Here is a 25,989-nt window from a genome sequence, read left to right as displayed (position 1 = left end):
CCGCCCCTCCCGCCGCCACTTGTGGCTCCGCCACTCTCGCTCCCTGAGGAGCCGGCCGTCGCTCGGCGGGGCCGTCCCCGCGGCCTAAGCACCCGGCTCCCGGCAGCCCCCGCGGCTCAGAGTCCATCCCCGCCTCCTCCAGCCCGGCGGGGCCGACGAGTCCCGAGGGGCTGCCGCGGGAGGTGAGTCCGGCTGCGCCGCCCGCGCCGCTCGGTCCTGCATCCGTTCCTCGGCCTCCCGTCGCCGCTCAGGACCACCCCCGCCCGTCCCGCTCCCTTCCCGTTCCCGTCTGGCCCGGGCCGGGCGCCCGAGGATGAACGTCCTCACACGAAGCGCGGGCCTGGCTGCAGCCGGCGGCCCTCCCGCGGGCCCCGCGGGTTCCGGCGGGGTCCTCGGGCCCCCGGCCTGGCGCGCCGCGCCCCGCCGGTCCCCACTCCCTGTGCCACGCCCGCGCATCCCTCCCTCCGGCGCCGGGGCTGCGCGCACCGGCACCCCGGTCGCCTGGAGGATCCTTTCGGCCCCGGTGCCTCCATCCGCCCCCCTGGGCCTCGTCACGAACCTGGGGCAGAGGGGGTGCTCAGTAAGTGGTGGTTACTTGGGCACACGGACGACTCCTTTCAGCCCCGTTTTACGGCCCGGGAGACAGAATAGGTCGTGCAAGTTCAAGAGTGGGGTTCAGGTCGCGGCGCGGCCCCTTCCTTCCTCTGGGCGCGGGACAGGTGGCATCAGCGCACCGAGCGTCAGTGTCATCACCAGTCGGCTGGAGGCGACCCCAGTTTCTGCCTCTTGTCTTGGTGGGAAGATTAAGGGGTTCAGCGCCTGGCAAGTGGGGCATTTCCACGAAGGGTAGCTCTACCTCTGTCTCTTCCCTGCTCTTTGTTCTTCCTCTCTTTCTCGCTGAGATGCTGGGACTTACCTGTTCTGTTGCTCCTGTTGATGGAACGTGTGGAACCAGGCTGGGTGCACACTTGCCTTACCTGTTGGAGCGATCAGCATGTGGGGTTGACTTATTTGTAGCAAAGGTCTTGTAAACTCTAAGGAAAGGAGTTCTGGGAAACCCCTCCACTTAGCGTCTTGTCTCCAGTGACTCCTGGTCCTCTGAGCTGCAGGGCTCTTCATATTTTCACACACCCAGCTACAGTGCATCTTTTATTTCCTTTTTTTTTCCTTGTACCTTTCCGAAGCTAGAAGCAGGGTGACAGACTCCCGCATGCGCCTGACCAGGACAACTCGGCATGCCCACCAGGGGACGGTGCTCTGCCCATCTGGGGCTGTTGCTTTGTTGCAACCTGAGCCATTCTAGCACCTGAGGCAGAGGCCATGGAGCCATCCTCAGTGCCTGGGCCAACTTTGCTCCAATGGAGCCTTGGCTGCGTGAAGGGAAGAGAGAGACAGAGAGGAAGGAGAGGGTAAGGGGTTGAGAAGCAGATGGGCGCTTCTCCTGTGTGCCCTGGCTGGGAATCAAACCTGGGACTTCCACACACTGGGCCAACATTCTACTGCTGAGCCAACTGGCCTGGGCTTACTTTTATTTATTTATTTTTTGAGAGAGGAAGGGAGAGAAATAAGAAGTATCAACTCATAGTTGTGTCACTTCACTTGTTAACTGATTACTTCTCATATGTATCTTGATTGTGTGCTCCAGCTAAGCTGGTGATCCCCTGCTCAAGCCAGGGACCCCATACTCAAACCGATGAGCTTGCACTCAAGCTGAAAACCTCGGTTTTGAACCTGGGACACTGAGGTGATGCTCTATCCACTGTGCCGCCACTGGTCAGGCTACAGTGCATCTTGATAAGCTTCCGACTTTGCTGGGTTTTGGTAACCCATCTTACATCCCATGTTCGTTCATTCAGTAAATAGTTATTTGAGTTCTGTTATATGCCAGCCACTGTCCCAGTCTCTAGGGATGCTGTGGTGGACCAGACAGACCCAGTCCCTGCTCTCTGGAGCTTCCTACCCATAGAACAAGCTGGTGGAACCATAGGGGATGCCCTCCTTAAATTCTTTGGCTTGGAGAAGGGTTGTGGGGAGATGAAATGACAGCCCTCTTCTTTTTTTTTTTTTTTTTTTGCTTTTTAAATTTTTTTTTAATTTTTCCGAAGTTAGAAGCGGGGAGGCAGTCAGACAGACTCCTGCATGTGCCCCACTGAGATCCACCCAGTATGCCCACTAGGGGGCGATGCTCTGCCCATCTGGCACGTTGCTCCACTGGCAATTGGAGCCATCCTCAGCACCCAGGCCAACTTTGTTCCTGTGGAGCCTTGTCTGCGGGAGAGGAAGAGAGAGACAGAGAGGAAGGAGGGGGAGGGGTGGAGAAGCAGATGGGTGTTTCTCCTGTGTGCCCTGACCGGGAATCGAACCCGGGACTTACACACGCCAGGCCAACACTACCACTGAGCCAACCGGCCAGGGCCAGATGGGCCTCTTCTTTTTTTTTTTTAGCAGAAGGGAGAGAGAGAGAGATGGGGGTAATGGAGAGAAGCATCAACTCGTTCCACTTAGTTGTGCTCCTAATCATCGCTTCTCATACGTGCCCTGATCGGGCTCAAACCCTCAGCTTTGGAGTTGAGCTGGAGCCCTTGTGATTGTACCAGCGACCTCAGCGCTCCAGACGATGCTCTATCCACTATGTGACCAGCCAGGGCAGGACAGTCCTTCTCTGAAGGAGTGACTAGGAAGTAGCTTTTGTTAGGTTTAAGTTGTTTTGTAGCCACATTGCCTTTCAATAAAAAATTGACTCTTGTTGAATTTGCAGTCTTCTCAAAGAGGTTAACTCTGAGGATTTGAGGAAGGTGCCTCTCACCATAGCTCCAGGCTTGTTGGACAGACCCGTGGCTGGAACTTCATGGGAAAAAGGAAATGCATCAGTGGATTGAACTTGGGAAAAGTGAAGAGCAGATCAGGAAACAGCCACATGTGAGGAAAACAAGCTTAGGCGTCAAGCCTGGGCGGTGTGGGTGCAGCGGAGCACGAGGAGCTCGATGGAGGCGGGAGAATAGCTGAGGCTGAACTGCTGAGGTCGAATGAGCTGTGTTCACAGGTGTGTTCGCCTGTGAGTGACGCAGGCTTTGGACCTGGACATGAGGCCAGTGACTGTTTGCATAGTGATGGCCATATCTGAGGGAGAGGGGTCTTCTATCTTGGGCTTCATACTAGGGGAATTCTGGCAGTGTTTTGAGAGAGAGACAATTCAACAAAAATGTGTTGAGCATTGATTGTACCACACTGTCTCTTGGTCTTCTGAGCCCCACAGAGTATACAGACTAGAAGGATGTGGACAGAAACTTAGAAAGAATCCATTGAAGGAGATAGAAACGAGTGATGATGATGATGGTGCTATAGCTGCCTTCTGAGCGTTCTGTGGAAGCAAAGACCAGCTCCATGTGAGAGGGAGTCTGTGAGGGCTTCCTGGTGGAGAACTTCTCACAAGGCGTGTGGAGGATGGGCAGGTCCTGTGTGCTCAGGGACTGGGGTGGAAAACTGCGTCTGCAGAGGAGAGTGTGCCGGAACAGGAATGGCCTGAGATTGAGCGCAGTTCAGAGCACTGGCTACCCAGCAGGCATGGGACCATAGTCTCTTATGGAAGACAGGTGACCGCCTCAGTCTCATTGTGTTCAGCCGTAAGATTTGAACACGTAGCCTGGCCTGTGGTGGCACAGTGGCTGGAGCATCGACCTGGAATGCTGAGGTCACTGGGTGGAAACCCTTGGCTTGCCGGTCCAGGCACGTATGAAAAGCAGTCAATGAACACTAAAGAGAAGCAACTATGAGTTGATAGTTCTGGCTCCCTCTCCCTCGCCCCTCCTTTCTCTATAAAAATCAATAAATAAAATATTTTTAAAAAGTGTTTTAACACTTAAAAATATACTGCTCACAAAAATTAGGGGATGTTTCAAAATGAATATGAAGTAATAAAGCATTTGATTTTTTTATTTTTTTTTAAATTTTATTTGTTTTTTACAGAGACAGAGAGTGAGTCAGAGAGAGGGGTAGGGACAGACAGACAGGAATGGAGAGAGATGAGAAGCATCAATCATTAGTTTTTCATTGCGCGTTGCAACACCTTAGTTGTTCATTGATTGCTTTCTCATATGTGCCTTGACTGCGGGCCTTCAGCAGACCGAGTAACCCCTTGCTGGAGCCAGCGACCTTGGGTTCAAGCTGGTGGGCTTTTGCTCAAACCAGATGAGCCCATGCTCAAGCTGGTAACCTCGGGGTCTGAAACCTGGGTCCTCTGCATCCCAGTCCGACGCTCTACCCACTGCACCACCGCCTGGTCAGGTGATTTTTTAAATTAAACAACAGCAGAAAAGCAAACAAGTCAAAGAAAGTTGTTCAATTATGCAAATGAGGTATAAAACCAACTTACTTCATTGGTGAAATTGTACTATACAAAAGGCTGAAAGTACTGGAGTATCTGCACCTTCCCTGATCCTCTCATTTTTGTGAGCAGTGTAGATGTTGTAGCCAGACTTTAAAAATAGATTGTATAATAGGAACACTAATTGTAGCTTCTTAGAGATTTTGGAGGGAATCCATAAAGCATTCAAATTGTTAGAGTGCTCTGGCAACATATGGTCACTGTTTAGCTAAGGGAGTGATTTGGATTAGATATTAGGCCTAGCTGCATTTTGAAAAGCTGCTCAGCAAAGTGGCATTAGGGTGCCGTCTGTCAGCAGGAAGGTCAGCTGCCATCTTCCAGAGTATGGGGTTGATGGAATGAATGAGAGAGGGGAGCATCCTGACCAGAGGGGGAATGTTGTGGACGGGGTTTGTATTTTTAATGGAAATATTTGTGACCAAAGAAGCAGTATTGATTGTAAAGGTTGGATTGATTGTTGTAATGGAAACAGTGTTCTCATCTGTAAAGTGGAGGTCACGGTGGCACCTATCTCACAGATGTTTTGTGAGAATTTACTGATGTTGTGCTGAGACAGCTCCTCTTAAATAATAGCGAGAGCTGGTACTGCTATTGCTATTTTTGTTAATTGCTGTTATTTTGGTTCTAGTGTGAACCTGTGTCTATGAATGATCTACATGCTTTCCCAAGATGTCTGCCAGAGCCCTTCTCAATGGAATTGGCTCTCATTTGATTTCTGGGTCATGGGGCTCTTACCCACCTTTCTGGAGTACTTGCACAAACCAAGGCTTAGTCTTGCCTTTAAAAGGTTAAACACTTGTGCCTCACCAGGCCGTGGCGCAGTGGATAGAGCATCTGACTGGGTTGCAGAGGACCCAGGTTCGAGACCCAGAGGGCGCCAGCTTGAGCACGGGCTCATCTGGTTTGAGGAAAGTTCACCAGCTTGGACCCAAGGTCGCTGGCTAGAGCAAGGGGTTACTCTGTCTGCTGAAGGCCCGCAGTCAAGGCGCATATGAGAAAGCAATCAATGAACTAAGGGGTCGCAACGAAAAACTAATGATTGATGCTTCTCATCTTTCTCCATTCCTGTCTGTCTGTCCCTATCTGTCCCTCTCTGACTCTCTCTGTCTCTGTAAAAAAAAAAAAAAAAAAAAAAAGTTATACACTTGTGCTATGCTGCTCTGTGGACAGGAGGATCACCATTCACCTTCCTGATTTCTGTCACGATAGGCACTTAAAACTGTGTGATCTTGCCCTGGCCGGTTGGCTCAGAGGTAGAGCGTTGGCTTGGGGTGCAGGAGTCCCGGGTTCGATTGTCGGCCAGGGCACACAGGAGAAGCGCCCATCTGCTTCTCCACCCCTCCCCTTTTCCTTCCTCTCTGTCTCTCTCTTCCCCTCCCATAGCCGAGGCTCCATTGGAGCATAATTTCCCCAGGCGCTGAGGATGGCTCCGTGGCCTCTGCCTCAGGCGCTAGAATGACTCTGGTCGCAACCGAGCAACGCCCCAGATGGGCAGAGCATCACCCCCTGGTGGGCATGCCGGGTGGATCCCGGTCGGGCGCATGCGGGAGTCTGTTTGACTGCCTCCCCGTTTCCAACTAAAGGAAAAAAAAAAACAAAACAACAACAAAAAAACCCAAAAAAACTGTGTGACCTTGGGCAGATTTTGGAGCCTCCCAGCACCTCAATTTCTGCTAAAAGAGGGTGATCAGATTATTATTCTTAACTTTAGGAGAGTTCTCTGAAGTTAACTCTGCTTACCTGTATTGGCTGTTGTGATGATCAAGCAACGTAGGCATCTGAAAATGCTTGGGAAACTGGATATGCTGTATAGATCTCTGAATTGATTCCAGCATTGAAATGGGACCTATCTGGAGAAAGGATGATATTTTGCTGCTCTTTCCTTCTTGTCAAATTATTATTATTATTTTGTAACTCCTTCGTGTAGTCAGTAAATAGTTACTGAGCACCTCTGCTGTGCCTGAGCACCTTGGAGGTGGGGAGGGGTGGAAGGGTGAGCGGGGTGGGGGGCAGTGGGCTCTGTTCCTGTGGGGCTTGGGGACCTTTGGTGCTTGGGGGGGGGGGCAGAAAGGGCCGGCAAAGGAGGAGGGGGAATGGCGGGAGTGCAGCAGGGGAGGGGATAAGATAGAGAGTCCTTAGTGGGGGCAGGGAGCCACTTCAGGGTGGTCAGCCAAGGCTTCATGGAGAAGGGACATTCTAGCAGAGACTGCATGTTGAGAAGAAGGAAAACAGAGTGACACTGGGAGAAAGAGCAGCCGACACAAGGACTTCGGGATGAGTTTCACTAGAAGAGGGCTTGAAAGTCAGTCAACTCTGTAGAGACAGAAAACCCACAGTTCAATCAGACTGCAAACCCAGCATCCCAAGAAGTTTCTATGATAGGGGCTTGAAAATCTCCCTGGACCTACATGGACCTAGAGGGCTCCAGTGTCCCTCCAGATCTAGTCAGTCATGGCATCTGCCTGAAGCTGTTCCTTGTCTGTCAGAGCTGTGGCTGTAACCTTGGAAAGGGCCCGGGACTCAGAGAGACAGACCTAGATTCAAATCTCAGCCTCGTGGTCTTGGGCAAGTCTTGTGAGCCTCTGGCCTTCAATACCTTCATCTAAAACAGTGGTAGTCAACCTGGTCCCTACCGCCCACTAGGGGGCGTTCCAGCTTTCATGGTGGGTGGTAGCAGAGCAACCAAAGTATAAATAAAAAGATAGATTTAACTATAGTAAGTTGTTTTATAAAGATTTATTCTGCCAAACAGCGAAAATCCGACATAAAGTACTTGGTAAGTAATTATGATTACATGCTTTAACTTGCTATAACTCTGCTTTTTAAATTTTATAAAGTAAAGTTACTTCCCTACTTTATAAATCACAATTACTGTGGAACCGGTGGGCAGTTAGAAAATTTTACTACTAACAGAGATACAAAAGTGGGCGGTAGGTATAAAAAGGTTGACTACCCCAATCTAGAAGTTGGGGACAATGCCACCACCTATCCAGTAGTAAGGGTAAAGATTAAAGGAGTGAGCACTTTGTAAACTATAATGTGCCATATGAGAATCGTGTGTCTGTTGAGGGACGCTTTGAGTCTGAAGTGCCAAGAGGTATGGTCTCAGGAGCAGATGAGAGGCGTATGTAGCTGAGGCTCTGGGCACTGAGCAGGCATGGGCTTCTGGCTGGGGACATCTCAGCAGCACGTGTGGCTGCCTCTGGGACTGGCTCACTGTTCTCCTGTTACAGAGAGTCCTTCCTGTTTCTCTTCCCTGAGCCGTCCTTCCTGGCGGGCTTCACAAGTCAGGCTGTTTCCAGAGAAGCCGTTCCCACACTCGAATCCACACTGCTCTCTCCCTCTTTTCATCAACAGCCGGATCTAATCCCATGTGGTTTTGAATATTTTCAGTTTCTTTTGCCTACTGGCTAGATCATAAGCTACTTGAGAATCAGAACTGTTTTAATATTCTTTCCATCTCTCCATATTATTTATCACAATATAAATTAATAGGGCTGGTCCATAATTAAGTACATTTTGAATTGAAATGTTAAAAAAACCAAAAGTGATCTGAATGACTACTGGTTTACTTCCTCGGTTTAATTAAGCTCCTGCTATAATGTTTCCCCTCCTGAAAGCTTCCTGTTGTCACCATTAAGCGTGACTTCTGTTTGGCCTGGTGAGACAGAGAAGTACAGTGCCTTGTTCTGTAGCCCACAGGTTTCCCTAGATGCCACATCAACATTCCTTTTCCTTTCTGAAGATCATCTGTGGAAACCTTGGCCATGGCATCCACGCCAGAACCCGTCACGTTCAGGGAGTTCTGCCCCTTATACTATCTCCTCAACGCGATTCCCACCAAGATCCAGAAGGGCTTCCGCTCTGTGGCAGTCTACCTGACGGCCCTGGACACCACCGGGGACTACATTGCCGTGGGCAGCAGCACCGGCATGCTCTACCTGTACTGCCGGCACCTCAGCCGGATGAAGAAGTACAACTTTGAGGTGAGTCCTGCCGTCCTCTGCACGTGGGCCTGCCTGTGTCCTGGCCGACGTTTAATGTCCAGTGTGGGACGTTGACTAACGATTTGCCAGAATATGGCCTTCGATCCTCACCCAGGCAGTACTTTAAAATCATGTTTAATTGAGGTGGAATATAACTAAAAATGGTGTTTTTAACTTTTTTATCCTGCCTCTCAAAATCTAGCATCACTTTAAAAAGAGAACATTTTAGTGTTTAATACTTAGTAGAAAACTTTGGAAGTAGATATTTTTCCTGCATGTTTTGTTTCTCAAAGAACCTTGACAGACTTACTCAAATAATTCCCTGATTATTCTGTTGAATTTGTTATGAGAAAAGGATTGGTATCAATATTGGCTAGGTGCTGGAACATGTGCCTCTTAAATGAGGTAACTTTCGTAGAACACTGCTGTGGGATCCTGGCCGACCTCTGTTTTGCGTTGGTTGATATGGGCGTGTCTGTGTGGGATGTTGGGGACACCAGGTATTGGTGGACCGTCATTGAATACATCCATTCAGTTAGAATCTGGGCACTTTTTTCTGAGAGGGACTCAAAGGTGACTGCGTGGTGGCTCCTCCCTCACGGCCTTGCGAGACTCTTTGTGCTGTTAGTGGGCTTTTATGGACTAAGACAGGCTTTTGTGTTTAAGGGAAATGTTTCCAAATATCTGTATTTAAATCAATATTCAACTTATTAGCCTTTTTTGAAAAGTCAGTGTTTCTGAAGTCTCTGTACTCAATTTAAAATAACACAAAGGGTTAGAAGTCATGTAGCACTTATTATATGACGTGTTATTTAACCCTTACATATATATCAACTCATTTCTTCCTCACAAAACTCTGTGAGGTGGTATTGTTATTATCCCCATTCTACCAGGGAGACAGCTGAGACACGGAGAGGTTAAGGGACCTACCTGTGTCAGGAGTTAGTGGATGAATATCTGAACTTGGACAGATTGACTCTAGAGTTTATGTTAATATTTTTGTATAAAAATTAAAACTACTGTTATGTCTTTTCTTTGATTAATAGCTTATGGAGTTGACTGAGCAAATTCCCCAAACATTTAAGACCATTATATAGTTAATCTTTACAACTGTAGTTATAAATTAATTTCTCTGAAATCTCAAATACTTCAAGCACTTAACAAGGAAGACATGAATTCAAGGGCAAACCCTTAACTAGATAAACCAATGAAATCTGTGCCCAGACACATCATGATCAAACAGTTGAAAAATAAAGATAAAAGAAAGTCATAAAAGTAGCTATGGAAGCCTGACCTGTGGTGGCACAGTGGATAAAGCAACCACCTGGAACGCTGAGGTCTCCAGTTCATAACCATGGACTTGCCTGGTCAAGGCACATACGGGAAGTGCATGCTTCCTGCTCCTCCCTCACCCTCCCTCTTTCTCCTCTCTCTAAAATGAATGAATAAAATCTTTAAAAAAAAATGTAGCCAGGGAAATTTGACACATTACCTGTAGGGAAAGGGATTGGGATGACTACCATTTCTCATCTGAAACCATGGAGGCTGGAAGACGGCAGTACAGCATTCTAAAGTACTGAAAGAAAACCATCAGCGAGGAATTCTGTGCCCAATGAAAGTATGTCAGGAAAAAAGATGGATTAAAAATATTCACTGCCGTCTTCCAGCCTCCATGGTTTCAGATGAGAAATTGGCAGTCTACCCAATCCCTTTCCCTACAGGTGGTGGCGCAGTGGACAGAGCATCAGACTGGGATGCAGAGGACCCAGTTTCAAAACCCCGAGGTCGCCGGCTTGAGCATGGGCTCACCAGCTCGAGTGCGGGGTCACTGGCTTGAGTATGGAATCATAGACATGACCCCACGGTCACTGGCTTGAGCCCAAAGTTTACTGGCTTGAAGCCCAAGGTTGGTGGCTTGAGCAAGGGGTCACTCGCTCTGCTGTAGCCTCCCAGTCAAGGCACATACGAGAAGCAGTCAATGAACAACTAAAACGAAGCAACTATGAGTTGATACTTCTCTCTACCCTTCTCTCTCTCCCCTCTCTTTGTAAAGTCAATGGGTAAAATCTTTTTTTTTTTTTTTTTTTTTTTTACAGGGACAGAGAGTCAGAGAGAGGGATAGACAGGAACAGAGAGAGATGAGAAGCATCAATCATCAGTTTTTCGTTGCAACACCTTAGTTGTTCATTGATTGCTTTCTCATATGTGCCTTGTCTGTGGGCCTTCAGCAGACCAAGTAACCCCTTGCTTGAGCCAGCGACCTTGGCTCCAAGTTGGTGAGCTTTTTGCTTAAGCCAGATAAGCCCGTGCTTAAGCTGGTGACCTCGGGGTCTTGAACCTGGGTCCTCTGCTTCCCAGTCTGATGCTCTATCCACCGCCTGGTCAGGCAATGAGTAAAATCATAAAGAAAAAGATGTAGAACATTTTCAGCAGCTCAGTAGATTTCCTGGTGCCATCTCCCAATTTGTACTTCTCCCAAAGTACTTACTCTTCTGACTGCTAACACTGTCGAGGACTTGTGCTAGCCCCTTGGGTTTAATTCAGTATGAGTGTTCTTTGTCATTGAAGTTTACTGTCTTAGGGTTTTCTTGCTAGTGATTGTTCCAGAAGATGTGTTCGCATGGAGCTGGAATACAGAGCAAGACCTGGAGCGGTATGGGATAGGGCCGGAAAGCAGGCAGGCTGCCCACAGGAAGGGAGGGCTGGAACCTGGGGCCATGTGGGGGAGGGGCTGGGGGCCAAGCATTGTATCAGTGTGCACTCATGGAATCTACAGCCCAGTTTTCTTTTAGAAAGCACGTGTCTCGCTGATGACCATTTTATTGTTCTTTTTCATGTAAATATATAACTTTACATTTTCAGCCATCAAACTAAGATACATTTAAGGAAAAAAAGAATTTAGTACTCCCCAGAATGGAACTACAAATTACACCTGGCTGGCAGTTTTATAGTTTTACTGAGAATTAGTTTTCTGTTTACCGTGTGATGTGCCCTTTTGGGCTCTGATATGTTAGGCCAGGCTTTGCAGGGACTAGAGTTGGGTGGAACCTAGCAGACAAGGAGAGGACTCCAGGAAAACCCACGCATTTGTTTTCAGCTGGTTTTTCCCTATTGAGGGACAATAAAAAATGTGCTTTACTGGTGCCCAAATCCAAACTTGGCAGCCCTGAGTTATTAAAATGCAATTTTTGACCATCCATTATATAAAGAATACAAACTTATAATTGTGGAAAATAACAGAAAATGTAGGAAATAAAAATTCTGTTTTGGGAAGAGCACAGAATTTGGAGTTAGAATGTTAGGGTTTGAAAATAAAGCTACATGTCTGCGTGTAAAGCACATAGGAAACACCCCCACACTGTTGCGCATGATTACCTGACTCTGGTGGGGGGTTGGGAATGCAGCAAGGTGGGGGGTGGGTATGAAGGGAAGTATTTTTTTTACTTTAATACTGTGGAATTATTAGAATTTTTTTGTAATAACATTTATATATTACTTGTATGAATACAGTGATACAAAAACTTGTTTTGAGCTTTGGTTCAGTCATTAGCGTATGATCCTAGAGATGAATTAAGTGTTTATGTTGTTATTGTTGTCAGTTTTGTCTTCAGAACTGGTTGGGTCTTAGAATCCTTTAGTACAATCCCCATGCTCTGCAGGTAAACAGTAAAACGCTTGCTCCAAGCCACACGGCCGGTGGCCTGACCATTGTGCTCACTTCCTGTGAGAGGGGGCCGGCCTTCACAAAAGTGAAGTCTGGATGTGAAAGACAGTGGAAACCAGATTCAGGGTCTCTGGGATTTCTAAGGGAACACCGAGAGATGCGCTAACTGGTTTAATTTAGGGAAAATCTAAGATTTAATGGGAAGATAAATAAAAATAAAAGTTAGTTTGCCCTCTAAGATATCATGTATGGCATTGAAAGAGCATGTTTTTAAATGGATTATGTTCCTGAAGAAGAAAGCAGACCTTTTATGTGACCAATAGAGCCTGGCATATGTTTTCAAGAATAATGCTTTTGGAAACCTTGTCTTTTTCTCCGCAAGTCAGTAGGAGAGAGCAGATGCAGACACAAGAAGTCTTGGTAGTGAGTGCCAAAGGCAAGCGGAGATGCAGCGAGGAGATGATAATATCAATAATAAGTACGGAAATGCTACAGACTTGTTACATTGCTGGTGTGATGTGGGTAGGGATAGATCAGAAGGATGACTTGCCCTGAGTTTCTGATTTTCTGTTTTGAAATGAAACGTATGATCTCTCCTGTCAGCACTCAGCAGGCTGCTGCAGTTTCCTGGCTTTGCCCTTGGAACTCTGCCCCAACCACAGCCATTCTGGTCCTCATTTCAGCCACTTTGCCACACTGGCTGTCCCGGTGTGCTCACCCAGTTTGTATTGGTGCAGTGCTCACCATGGGCCAGGCCCCTGGAGATGCAGGGAGGCCCTGGAGATGCAGTCATGCCCCACATGCAGAGTTCCTGCCCACGCGGAGCTGGGACTCCAGGAGAGAGAGCCAGAAAGGTCAGCATGTGCACAGACAGGTGGTGACATGCTGAGGGGAAGGCGAACCGGAGACAGAGGGGTGCCAGCAGGGTGGGCCCGCTTTAAATGAGCTTCCGGGAAGGGCTGACCAAGAACAGAGCCGAACAAAGACCTGGAGAGAGTAAGCAGCACTCCGGGACGATGGACCTGTTATAAAGCTCATGCTTTAAAATGCTGTAAATGTTTCCCTGATGTATCTACTGTGTTTTTAACACAGAAATGGGAGCTTTTGTCTCACCACATCAGCCAAAGATGCATTTCCTGTGCTTCCCTCGTCTTTCCCTGTGGAAGACACCCCGAGGCCCGCTGATAAACATCCCAAGATCTAAATCTGGAGTGTGGTGGCATTGCCCTCCAGGGTTCCAGTGGCGTCTCCCCAGCTTCGGTTTCCTTCAGACCGCCATCGCTAGGTCATTTGTTGCTGGGGATCAGCTTTCCAATGTCTTTACAGTGATTCACCACAAAAATCATATTTTATTAGATGTCCATGCTCCCTAATTTGTTCTAAGTTCAATTTAATTCCAGTAAGTTTTTCTTAATGGCAATTGGCAGGATGATTTAAAATGTATGTGGGCCCTGGCTGGTTAGCTCAGTCAGTTAGAACATTGTCCTGGAACACCAAGGTTGTGGGTTCGATCCCCAGTCAGGCCACATGTGGAAGTGACCCATGAATACACAACTAAGTGGAGCAACAAATGAATGCTTCTGTCTCTCTCTCTCTCTCTCTCTCTCTCTCCCTTCCTTTCTCTGCCTCTCCAAAACCAATCAATTAAAAATCATGTATATGTAAGGAGTCCAAAAGAAGCAAGATACTAGTGGAAAAAGAACAACATGGTGCCCTGGCTGGTGACACAATGGATAGAACATCTTCCTGGAGCTCCAAGGTCGCCAGTTTGATCCTTGGGTTGCTGGCTTGACCCCGAGATCACCAGTTTGAGGCCTGGTCAGGGCACGTATGAGAAGCATACTGATGTGGGTGCACAACTAAGTGATAACGAGTTGGTGCTTCTCTCTCCGTTTCCCCCCTTCTCTCTCAAGTGGGAAAAAAGAACAAGAGGGGAGAAGTTGCTCTCCTGAGTAATAACACTTATAAAGCCTCAGTAATTAAGGGAATGTGCAGTTTTATTTATAGATTTTAAAGAGAGGAGAGAAAGAGGCATAGGGGGAGTGAGAAACGGTTGCTTCTCGTAGGTGCCTTGACCAAGCAAGCCCCGGGTTTCAAACTGGCAGCCTCAGCATTCCAGATTGACGCTCTATCCACTGTGCCAGCACAGGTCAGGCAGCAATGTGGTATTAGCACAAGATTAGATAAATAGGTCATTGAAACAATAGGGAATTCAGAAAATCCACATATATATGATCATTTGAGTGACGCATAGGTGTGGGTCCAAAGGTGATATGGGACAGTGGTTATCTTTCCTCAGCGCTTTAAAGGTATTATTGCATTGTCTCTTTTTTTTTTTTTTCCCTGAAGCTGGAAACGGGGAGAGACAGTCAGACAGACTCCCGCATGCACCTGACCGGGATCCACCTGGCACGCCTACCAGGGGCGATGCTCTGCCCACCAGGGGGCGATGCTCTGCCCCTCCGGGGCTTCGCTCTGCCCCTCCGGGGCTTCGCTCTGCCGAGACCAGAGCCACTGTAGCGCCTGGGGCAGAGGCCAAGGAGCCATCCCCAGCGCCCGGGCCATCTTTGCTCCAATGGAGCCTTGGCTGCGGGAGGGGAAGAGAGAGACAGAGAGGAGAGGAGGGGTGGAGAAGCAAACGGGCGCTTCTCCTATGTGCCCTGGCCGGGAATCGAACCTAGCTCCCCTGCACGTGAGGCCGACGCTCTACCGCTGAGCCAACCGGCCAGGGCCTGCATTGTCTCTTGACTGCTGAGATCTGCTGGCTGTCCAGTTGTTTTTCTTTATGGGTCATCGGCCTTATGTCTTGTTCGCTAGTGCAAGAGTCCCCCACCCCAGGGACTTCCTTCAGGTCCACTGGACAGTCCCTACTCCAGTTTTTACTAGGAAGTTAAGGAAATTATTCCAGAAAAGCAGATGCCTTTAACTTTTAGATTACTAATGTGTATAAATATTCAAACTTGAAACTATAGTTCTTTGTTTGTAAAAGAAGGAAAAGAGTGAAACAATTCTTAAAAGTTTAATGAATTTGTATCTTACTTGTCTTTTTAAATATTTCAAAATATTCAGATCTGTTGGTTATTTGATGTGCCAACAGTTTCTCCTGAAGGCTGACCTCGCTGTGCCAGAGAGGCCCATGAAGAAAGCTCGTCAGACCTCCCAGTCCCCACGAGCCTGTGCACAGGGAGCTTGTTTTTGTCCCCTGGTGCACTTTTGTCCCATGGAACACTTTTGTGCATTAAAGGAAAGCTGCCCGCCAGGAGCCTAAGAAAGCGGGCTGCTTGCTGTCCTGATGGTGACGGGTTTGTGCAGGAAACATTCTCGGCTTCTTTCCAGTCAAACTTTGTCTCTCTAAGTTTTTTGATTATTGGATTTCTGTTTGAGGAAGTTACATTGCCATAATGAGGCAACAAGAAGTACCCCCGAGGAAGCTGGAAATGAGGGAAACAGGAAGAGCTGAACACAGAATGGATGAGGTCTGAGATGGACAGTGCCCTGGCAGAGACAGAGGAGCAGATCTCAGGCCAGAGTCAGACTGAACTGTTCCTGAAGGAAGTGGGTAGTCTGCTGTAGAACAGGCCAGATTCCCTGTACCGCTGGGTGTGGGGGTCCCTTTGCGAGCCATGACCCCCTTGGCGTGCTGGCTCTAACGCTTCAGTGGTTTCATTAGAAATTGCTCCGTGGCCCTGGCCGGGTGGGTCAGTGGATAGAGCCTCATCCCTGTGCACTGAGGTTGCGGGTTTGATCCACAGTCAGGGCACCGATGAGAGGCACCCAGTGAGTGCATATCTACAGGGAACTAAGTGGACCATGAGTTAATGCTTTTCTCTCTATCTCTCCCTCCATCCCTCCCCCCTCTGCCCCTCCCTCCCCCCTTCTCCCCCTTTTTCCCTCCATCCCCCCTCAAATCAATGGAAATTTTTTTTTTTTAATTTTTCTGAAGCTGGAAACAGGGAGGCAGTCAGACAGACTCCCGCATGCGCCCGACCGGGATCCACCCGGCACGCCCACCAGGGGGCGATGCTCTGCCCCTCCGGGGTGTCGCTCTGTCGCGACCAGAGCCACTCTAGCGCCTGGGGCAGAGGCTAAGGAGCCATCCCCAGTGCCCGGGCCATCTTTTGCTCCAATGGAGCCTCGGCTGCGGGAGGGGAAGAGAGAGACAGAGAGGAAGGAGAGGGGGAGGGGTGGAGAAGCAGATGGGTGCCTCTCCTGTGTGCCCTGGCCGGGAATTGAACCTGAGACTTCCACACGCCAGGCCAATGCTCTACCACTGAGCCAACCGGCCAGGGCCGGAAATAATTTTTTTTTAAAAAGGAATTGTTCTGTATAGCTTGTCAAGAAACTTTTTGTTCTAAAACTTGCTACCCATGTACATCGGCCATGTGGGAGGAATGTATAATTCATACTTATTGTTAATTCAGATTTGTTTGACTGTAAAATATTAAATAAGTTGGATTTTTGGCTTAAACTTCCACTTCTTGTGCATTAGTTGATCATGAGACAGCCTCCCTGGGCTGATCAACAACAAGACACCAACGAGATTGAGCACCAGGGACAGAAAGGCTGGGAGCCACACCTCCACGTGCTCACTCCCCAGTGTGGCCCTGTCTGTGGCAGTCCTGCACACTTCATGTGTACTAACACGTGCTCCTGTGGTGAAGCTCTGAGCAGGGCAAGGCCGTGACTAGTCCCAGTTGCAGGGCGGTGATGTTGGTGTCTGGGTGTGAGTCAGGGAGGAGGGCACAGAGGGTTTCGGAGTTGTGCCTGATGTTCCCTTTCCCAAGCCAGACGGAGACTCGCAGGTGCTCGTTTCATAACTCTTCAAGCTGTTGTGTCTAGTTGTGTTGTGCATTGTCTCGTGTGTGTGATCATATATCATCATTTTAAAACGAAAACAAGGACAAGACCGTGCGTGAGGCATCCCGAAGGCAGCGCCCTCGCCTGCCCTCCCCTCTTCTGCATCTGTTGGAGCGGACCACCTCCTTCCGTGACTCCCTGCATGTGTGCGTCAGTGCTGACGGGGCTTGGTTCCTGTTGATGGGTCTTGCTCCCTCTCCCGGGCCGTGAAACCCCTGAAAGCAGCCTAGTGGTTTGTGTCCCCCACACTCAGCACAGCAAAGCCATCCATAAACACTTAACTGCTTAGCCCAGCTTCACTGCTCATCTCATTCGAAACCAGCAACTATTTAAGGTTAGTGAGGTCCATCTCTATTTGTAGACTTGTGTGAAAAACAATATTACATTACTGTTTTAATAGGGTTAGTGCAGTAAAATGCCTATTTTTAAATAATGTGTTGAATGAAGGATTGGTTTTATGAAATGGAAATACTAATAATGGATTTTAGTGTTGAGTGTTTGGATAGCCTAAAAGAGATTTTGTGCATCCTGATTCAGTTATAAAAAGTAACCCTCAGCCTGACCTGTGGTGGCGCAGTGGATAAAGCGTCGACCTGGAAATGCTGAGGTCGCCGGTTCGAAACCCTGGGCTTGCCTGGTCAAGGCACATATGGGAGTTGATGCTTCCAGCTCCTCCCCCTTCTCTCTCTCTCTCCCTCTCTCTCTCTCTCCTCTCTAAAAATGAATAAATAAATAAAAAATTTAAAAAAAAAAGTAACCCTCAAATATTTGATCTCTTTAAATAACATAGAATGTTTGTCTGTGTGTTTTACTCCATGTGTTGCTTGGTAATGACCTAATCTCAGTGACTGCTATGCTGGGACCATAGTTGAAGGTCACTCAGTCCACCACTGTGCTTGTTCCGAGAGCACTTGCTCCCAGCCAGTGCCTGCGCGCTGCTGGGAACCTAGGCAGACAGAGTCGAGCCTGTGAAACGGGTCAGTCCTCCGACAGGTGACTGCGGCTTGGGTGTCGCTATTGACTTGGCCGAAACTTTTGTGAGCCGCAGCGCAGTCTGAGGTGACCGTTTCCAGCCCTCCTTCCTACCGCCTCCCTTCCAGCTGCGGACCCTGCGCTGTGATCTGTGCCTCCGAGTAGATGCTTGCGAGTGTAATGCCAGCCTCTGGCCTGCTTTTTGGAAGACACAAACTAGTGTAATAGTGCGGTTCAGTCTTTCAAGACTTCTGTGGCCTTACTGGTTTTTTTGTTTGTTTGGTTTTGTCTACTTGTTCTGTCAATTGCTGTGAGAGGAACGCTGATGTCTCCAGCCAAAATTGTGTGTTTTATTTTTCTCATTTCAGTTCAGTCAGTTTCTGCTTTAGGTACTTTTTATTGTGGTGAAATGTATATAACATAAAATTTACCATTTTAACCATTTTTAAGTGTTCAGTAGCATTAAGTACATGCACACTTTGTGTTGCTTCATGCATTTTAAAGCTCTGTCATTAGGTACCTATACAGTTAGGGTTGTTATGTCGTCTTATGTTCTTTTAAAAATTACTTTATTGGGGTGACCATTGGTTAATAAAATGTTATGTCTTGTTGAATTGATCCTTTTATTACTATAAAATGTCTCTTTTTATCTCTGGTAATATTCCTTTGGTATTAAAGTAGCTACTTCTGCTTTCTTTTTTGTATTTTTCTGAAGTTGGAAACGGGGAGGCAGTCAGACAGATTCCCGCATGCGCCCGACCAGGATCCACCCGGCATGCCCACCAGGGGGCGATGCTCTACCCATCTGGGGCGTCGCTCTGTTGCAACCAGAGCCATTCTACATATAGCCATCCTCAGCACCCGGGCCACCTTTGCTCCAATGGAGCCTTGGCTGCAGGAGGGGAAGAGAGAGACAGAGAGGAAGGAGACGGGGAGGGGTGGAGAAGCAGATGGGTGCTTCTCCTGTATGCCCTGGCCGGGAATCAAACCCGGGACTCCTGCACGCCAGGCCGACACTCTACCACTGAGCCAACCGGCCAGAGCCTACTTCTGCTTTCTTTTTTTTTTGTATTTTTCTGAAGCTGGAAACGGGGAGAGACAGACAGACTCCCGCATGCACCCGACTGGGATCCACCCGGCATGCCCACCAGGGGCGACGCTCTGCCCCTCCAGGGCGTCACTCTGCCGCGACCAGAGCCACTCTAGCGCCTGGGGCAGAGGCCAAGGAGCCATCCCCAGCGCCCGGGCCATCTTTGCTCCAATGGAGCCTTGGCTGCGGAAGGGGAAGAGAGAGACAGAGAGGAAGGAGGGCGGGGGGTGGAGAGGCAAATGGGCACTTCTCCTATGTGCCCTGGCTGGGAATCGAACCCAGGTCCCCCGCATGCCATGCCAGGCCAACGCTCTACCGCTGAGCCAACCGGCCAGGGCCTCTGCTTTCTTTTTTTTTTTTTTTTTTTTTTTTCTTTTTCTTTTTCTTTTTCTTTCTGAAGCTGGAAACGGGGAGAGACAGTCAGACAGACTCCCGCATGCGCCCGACCGGGATCCACCCGGCACGCCCACCAGGGGCGACGCTCTGCCCACCAGGGGGCGATGCTCTGCCCCTCTGGGGCGTCGCTCTGCTGCGACCAGAGCCACTCCAGCACCTGGGGCAGAGGCCAAGGAGCCATCCCCAGCGCCCGGGCCATCTTTGCTCCAATGGAGCCTTGGCTGCGGGAGGGGAAGAGAGAGACAGAGAGGAAGGAGGGGGGGCGGGGGTGGAGAAGCAAATGGGCGCTTCTCCTATGTGCCCTGGCCGGGAATCGAACCCGGGTCCCCCGCACGCCAGGCTGACGCTCTACCGCTGAGCCAACCAGCCAGGGCTCTGCTTTCTTATAATTAGAGTTTACATGGTATATAGTCTCATTTATTTATTTATTTATTTATTGACAGAGAAAGGGGGACAGACAGGAAGGAAGGGAGAGAGATGAGAAGCATCAATTCTTTGTTGTGGCACCTTAGTTGTTCATTGATTGCTTTCTCATATGTGCCTTGACCAGGGGGCTAGATCTGAGTGAGTGACCCCTGCTCAAGCCAGCAACCTTAGGCTTCAAGCCAATGACTTTTGGGCTCAAGCCAGCAACCCTGTGCTCAAGCTGGTGAGCCCACGCTCAAGCCAGCCACCTCAAGATTTCAAACCTGGGTCCTCTGCATCCCAGTCTGACACTCTATCCACTGCACCACTGCCTAGTCAGGCTATAGTCTCTGTTCTTATTTTTAGTTTATCTGTGCCTTTATAGATAAAGTGCATTACTCTATATCTAAAGTATATAGCCTGAAGTTGGATCATACTTTATCCACTATGACAGTGGCATATTCAGACCATTTATATTTATTGACGTGATTGGGTTTATTTATTTATTTATTTGTTTGTTTATTTTTGTGGCAGACAGAGTCAGACAGAGGGACAGATAGGGACAGACAGAAAGGGAGAGAGATGAGAAGCATCAATTCTTCATTGCAGCACCTTAGTTGTTCATTGATTGCTTTCTCATATGTGCCTTGACTGGGGGCTACAGCAGAGCGAGTGACTCCTTGCTTGAGCCAGCGACCTTTGGGCTCAAACTGGTGAGTCTTGCTCAAACCAGATGAGCCTGTGCTTAAGCTGGCGACCTCAGGATCTCGACCCTGGGTCTTCCGCATTGGTCTTCCACATCCCAGTCCAACACTCTATCCACTGCGCCATCGCCTGGTCAGGCGACATGGTTGGGTTTAAGTCAGAGTTTCTTGACCTTGATACTGTTGACATTTTGGTGGTGGTGGGGAGGTGTTGTCCTGTTTTGTAGAATGTTTAGCACATCCCTGGCTTCTACCTGCTAGTGACAGTAGTAGTACCTACCTCCCAAGTTGTAGCAAAGTCCAGATGTTGCCAAATGTCCTCATGGTGGGGGAGGTGAAAATGCCCCCAGTTGAGAATAATTGGTTAAGTCTACCATCTTGATGATTGTTTTGTTTGTTCCACTTATTATTTGTACCTTGTGTTTTTTTTTTCTTCTCTTGCTGCTTTTTGCATTTTTTTTCATATTTCTATTTTATGTTCACTATGTTTTATTAGGCTCTACCTGTTTTATTTGTTTTTATTTTTCAAATTGATTTTAGAGATAGGAGAGAATGAAAGGAAGGGAAGGGAAAGCATAACTCATAGTAATTGCTTCTCATTCTGTGTCTTGACCGATCAAGCCTGGGGTTTTGAGTTGGCGACCTCAACGTCCCAGGTCAATGCTCCATCCACTGCACCACCACAGGCCAGGCCCTAGCTGTTTTATATTTATAGCAGTTTTTCTAGGGCTTGCAATATGTGTCCTTTAGTTTATCTCAGTTGTGAAATACTAAGAAAAAACCATATATATTGGTCTCTGTTGCTGGTTTTGGCACAGAGCTCCTAAAACCCTCATCCATTTCTAAGTGATAAGAGCACTAGGAGCATCTCTTTTTCTAGTGTCTGGTCTTTGACCCGTTCCTGACACAGGGCTCCTCAAACTCTTGTAAGTTCCTAAATGGTAAGAGCAATGGGACCGTCTTCTGTTCTATGGAGGTGAGTCTGATTGGGTTCCTGATGAGGGCTGGTCAGCAGGAACACCTCGCCATGATTAAAAGCTTGGAAGTGTTCCCCTGAGGTTTGTGAGCCACTCTGGCGAATTAATCGAACCCGAGAAGTGAGTCATTGGAACCCTTAATCTACACCATCAGTCAAAAGCACTGGTATCAAGGGGCGTGCAAGCCTGTGGGCTGAGCCCTCAGCCTGTGGGATCAGATGCCATCTCCAGGTAGATGTATCAAAATTGAGTTAACATGTAGGGCATCCAGCTGGTGTCAGAGACTTGCTTGTTGTCATGGGGAAACCCCTCCCGTATTTGGTGACCATAGTGTCTTAAATGAGGTGTTCTGTGGAAGAAGAAAGACTCAGAGTCAGAAAGCGGAGTTTTTTTTTTTCTATTTCAGTCTGCTGTCAAGTATTACATCACTTCACAGATAATAAAGGACTGTATAACAGCTTTATTTCAGCTCCAGGCTTTTTGTTGCTCCTATATAGACAACTGATTTTTGTATATTTTATTATATCCTGCCTGACTAGGCAGTGGCGCAGTGGATAGAGTGTCAGACTGGGATGCGGAGGACCCAAGTTTGAAACCCCGAGGTCTCCAGCTTGAGTGTGGGCTCATCTGGTTTGAGCAAGGCTCACCAGCTTGAGCCCAAAAGCTGGCTTGAACAAGGGGTTACTCGTCTGCTGAAGGCCCACAGACAAGGCACATATAAGAAAGCAATCATGGCCCTGGCCGGTTGGCTCAGTGGTAGAGCGTCGGCCTGGCGTGCAGAAGTCCCGGGTTCTATTCCCAGCCAGGGCACACAGGAGAAGCGCCCATTTGCTTCTCCACCCCTCCCCCTTTCCTTCCTCTCTGTCTCTCTCTTCCCCTCCCGCAGCCAAGGCTCCATTGGAGCAGAGATGGCCCAGGCGCTGGGGATGGCTCTGTGGCCTCTGCCTCAGGTGCAAGAGTGGCTCTGGTCGCAACAGAGCAACGCCCCGGATGGGCAGAGCATCGCCCCCTGGTGGGCGTGCCGGGTGGATCCTGGTCGGGCGCCTGCGGGAGTCTGACTGCCTCCTCGTTTCCAGCTTCAGAAAAAGAAAAATAAAAATAAAATAAAATAAAGAAAGCAATCAATGAACAACTAGGTGTCGCAACGAAAAACTGGTGATTGATGCTTCTCATCTCTCTCTGTTCCTGTCTGTCCCTGTCTATCCCTCTCTCTGACTTTCTCTCTGTAAAAAAAAAAAAAAGTTATACGTGGATTTTCAACTGCATGTCCCTGCCCCCCCCCCACATTGTACAAGAGTCAACTGTTTTTCTTATGGTGTTTTCTTATGGTGTCTGTCTGGCCTTTCTCATCATACATTCAACTGTCTAGTGTTTTTATTCTATTTTTAATTACTCAAATTGGACATTATTATTGCATGTTATAGTCATTTAGATTCCCTCGTGTTTTTGCCAACTTCTTCACTCATCATTCCTTGTCACATCTCAGTTCTCCCTTTGCAATCATTTTCCTTCTTTCTGGAATGCATCCTTTAGTAGTGCTCGTGCTTTGGTCTTTGGTGCTAAGTACTCGTGATATTTTTGTTTGTCTGAATGTCTCTGTGATTGTCTTTGAATTATTTAGACAGGTATACTTATAGGCTAACAGTTTCTTCTCTTAGTAGTTGGAAGTTGATATTTCACTGTCTTCTGGACTACATTGTTACAGTCTGTTTTTTTAAAATAATTTATATTTTCTTATTTGCCTTTTTTCTGACATATTCTCTTCTCATTACCTTTGAGGTTTTACTGTCTCATTGTAGGGTATATGTGTGTGTGTTTTTCTCATGAATCTTTTTAATTGATTGATTTTAGAGAGGGAAGGAAGGGGGGAGAAAGAGAGAGAAGAGTATTTGTTATTCCACTTTGTTGTATGTGCCCTGATTGGCAGTTGAACACATGACCTTAGTGTTTCGGGATGATGCCCTAACCCAGTGTTTTTCATCTGCCAGGTGTCAGAAATTCTGTGCCAGTCCATGAAAGAGTTAACCACTCTTGTGTTGTATGAAGATTATAGACTCAGTGATCTTAGTTGAATTTGCTTAATTTCAGGGTGATTGCCTCTTATCAACCTGTATCACTGATGAAAATACTATTGAGGTTGTCTTAGATAGCTTTGAAACTTGTAGGCTCATTTGGACAACCTTTTGCACTGTGCAAAGCATTTACATGTCATGCTTTGACAAAAAGAATTTCGGTAAACTTAAGTAGTATTCAATGCATCATACATGTGGAGTTCAGAGACCAGCTTGTACCATTTTGCACTGTCGTATATGGTAAGATAAATTTTTTTTTAAGTGAAGGGAGAGGAGATAGAGACAGACTCCTTCCTGCATGCGCTCTGACTAGGATCTACCCGGCAACCCCCATCAGGGACTGATGCTCAAATCAACCAAGCTATCCTTAACTCCTAAGGCTGATGCTCGGCCCAAAGAGCTATTCTCAGCACCCTAGGCCAACTCTAGAGCTAGTCGAGCCACTAGCTGCAGGCAGGGAAGAGAAAGAGAAGGAGGAGAGAAGCAGAGGATCACTTTTCCTGTGTGTCCTGAATGGGGATTGAACCCAGGATGTCCACATGCCAGGCCAACGCTCTATCCACTGAGACAACCTGCCAGGGCCTATTTCTTTTAAAATTTTAAACATTTTTTTAATGAGCTGGATCTCTCCAATCTAAATGAAATACTTGGGTGAGGGATCATCCAATTCTATTATTGACTTTTCTAGTTGACTCTTCTCCATAGGGCCTGTTTCCATATGGTCATTTCCAACTATAAGCTATGTGGCTGATACTAACGTGTGCAGATGCTAAAGGACCTGGGTCGAGACTGTGCCCCACAGATGGGGTTTCTGTTCACTCTGCCGGGCCCTGTGGGGTGCTACTCACATAGAAGCTCTTCAGTTAAATTGCCTGGCACGAAGCTTCTTTTGAGTGGAGAAGAAAAATTCAAACACTGATGCTTAGTGTGGCAGACTTGGAACTATAGATTCTTAGGAAAGATTCTTTTTTTTTTTTTTTTTTGTATTTTTCTGAAGTTGAAAACGGGGAGGCAGTCAGACTCCCGCATGTGCCCGACCAGGATCCACCCAGCATGTCCACCAGGGGGCGATGCTCTGCCCACCTGGGGCATTGCTCTGTTGCAACCAGAGCCCATTCTAGCACCTGAGGCAGAGGCCATGGAGCCATCCTCAGCGCCCGGGCCAATTTTGCTCCAATGGAGCCTTGGCTGCGGGAGGAGAAGAGAGAGACAGAGAAAAAGGAGAGGGGGAGGGGTGGAGAAGCAGATGGACGCTTCTCCTGTGTGCCCTGGCTGGGAATCGAACCCGGGACTCCTGCACGCCAGGCTGACGCTCTACCACTGAGCCAACCGGCCAGGTCTGGAAAGATTCTTTTTTTATTTACTCCTATCAGTGCCTGAGATAAGACAGAGTTCCTTGTCAGCTCCATCGGCCAGCAAATCCACTTCCCCCTAGTTCTACTGAGGGTTGGGTCCTCAGGGGTTCAGGTTTTTGCAGGGGATATCGGTTCCAGCTCTCCACCTCATCTGGCCTGAAGCCTTGCCCTCGTCCTCTGCCCAGCTCGGAACACCGAGGCCCAGGTGCTGGCCAGGCAGTTCCAGGGAAGCCTGCAGCTTCAGGGGTGGCTTCTGTTCTGGTCTGGTAGTGTCCTCTTTGTTTTTGGCTCCTGTAGATGTATTTTATTTCCTAGAGATCACTTGTGCGTTTAGAAGTATGTTTTATGTATCTTACTTAGCATTTCTAGGTGTTTGGAGAGAAATGTTTTTCCGAATAGCTAGACTGATACTGTCCAAAGTTGAAGCCTCATATTTTGTTTCTATGAAGTGTAGTTAAATGTGATTTTTAGGATATTTTGTAGGGGGTTTTCCCATTGATTTGAGAAAGAGGGGAGAGAGAGAGGAAGGGAGAGAGGAAGGAGAAGCATCAACTCATTTCACTTAGTTGTTCCATTTAGTTGTATTGTCATTGCTTGCTTCTCATACATGCCCTGATAGGGGTCAAACCCACAACCTCTGGCATGCTGGAAGCACGCTTTTTCCACTGAGCCACCCGGCCAGAACCGGGATGCTTTGATTCTTACGTGCAGAACGGTAACATTTATTAATGATCATATTAAATAACATTGACTTAGGCTTAGAACATATGTTTATTGAATAGCATGACATGTGTGTAAGCACTGCACACAGATATTCGGGCTTCCAGCCCATCTGAGTGGGATGAGTTTTATTTTTAAACCATTCATTGAGAAATATTACAAATTGTTGTAAATTTGTACTATGACAGGACAAAATTTCCAATAAATGATTATGACTGATGATGTGATGGTGGTTTTCATAATTACAAATTCCCAGGGAAAATATTCTCTTCACAGCATCCTGCTACCATATCAAGATATAATGTCTAGCCTGACCAGGTGGCGGTGCAATGGATAGAGCGTCAGCCTGGGACACTGAAGACTTGGATTCAAAACCCCGAGGTCGCTGGCTTGACTGTGGGTTCAAT

General features: G+C 47.9%; 1 protein-coding gene across 2 annotated transcripts in view; it reads left to right on the top strand.

Annotated features, from left to right (window-relative positions):
• The first annotated feature begins 14 nt into the window (after positions 1-14).
• The window catches only part of TECPR2 (tectonin beta-propeller repeat containing 2), a 100,419-nt gene continuing 74,444 nt past the window's right edge, over positions 15-25,989 (top strand). For both annotated transcript variants that reach the window (XM_066278197.1, XM_066278196.1), the window contains exons 1-2: positions 15-182; positions 8,080-8,370. In XM_066278197.1, coding sequence (XP_066134294.1) covers positions 8,152-8,370 — 219 coding nt within the window. In that variant the 5' untranslated portion in view covers positions 15-182; positions 8,080-8,151. The remainder of the gene's footprint in view (positions 183-8,079; positions 8,371-25,989) is intronic.

Source organism: Saccopteryx bilineata, chromosome 4 (assembly GCF_036850765.1).
Source record: "Saccopteryx bilineata isolate mSacBil1 chromosome 4, mSacBil1_pri_phased_curated, whole genome shotgun sequence".
Lineage (NCBI taxonomy): Eukaryota > Metazoa > Chordata > Mammalia > Chiroptera > Emballonuridae > Saccopteryx > Saccopteryx bilineata.
Note: the sequence above shows the minus strand (reverse complement) of the source record. Positions and strands in the feature narration are given on the sequence as shown.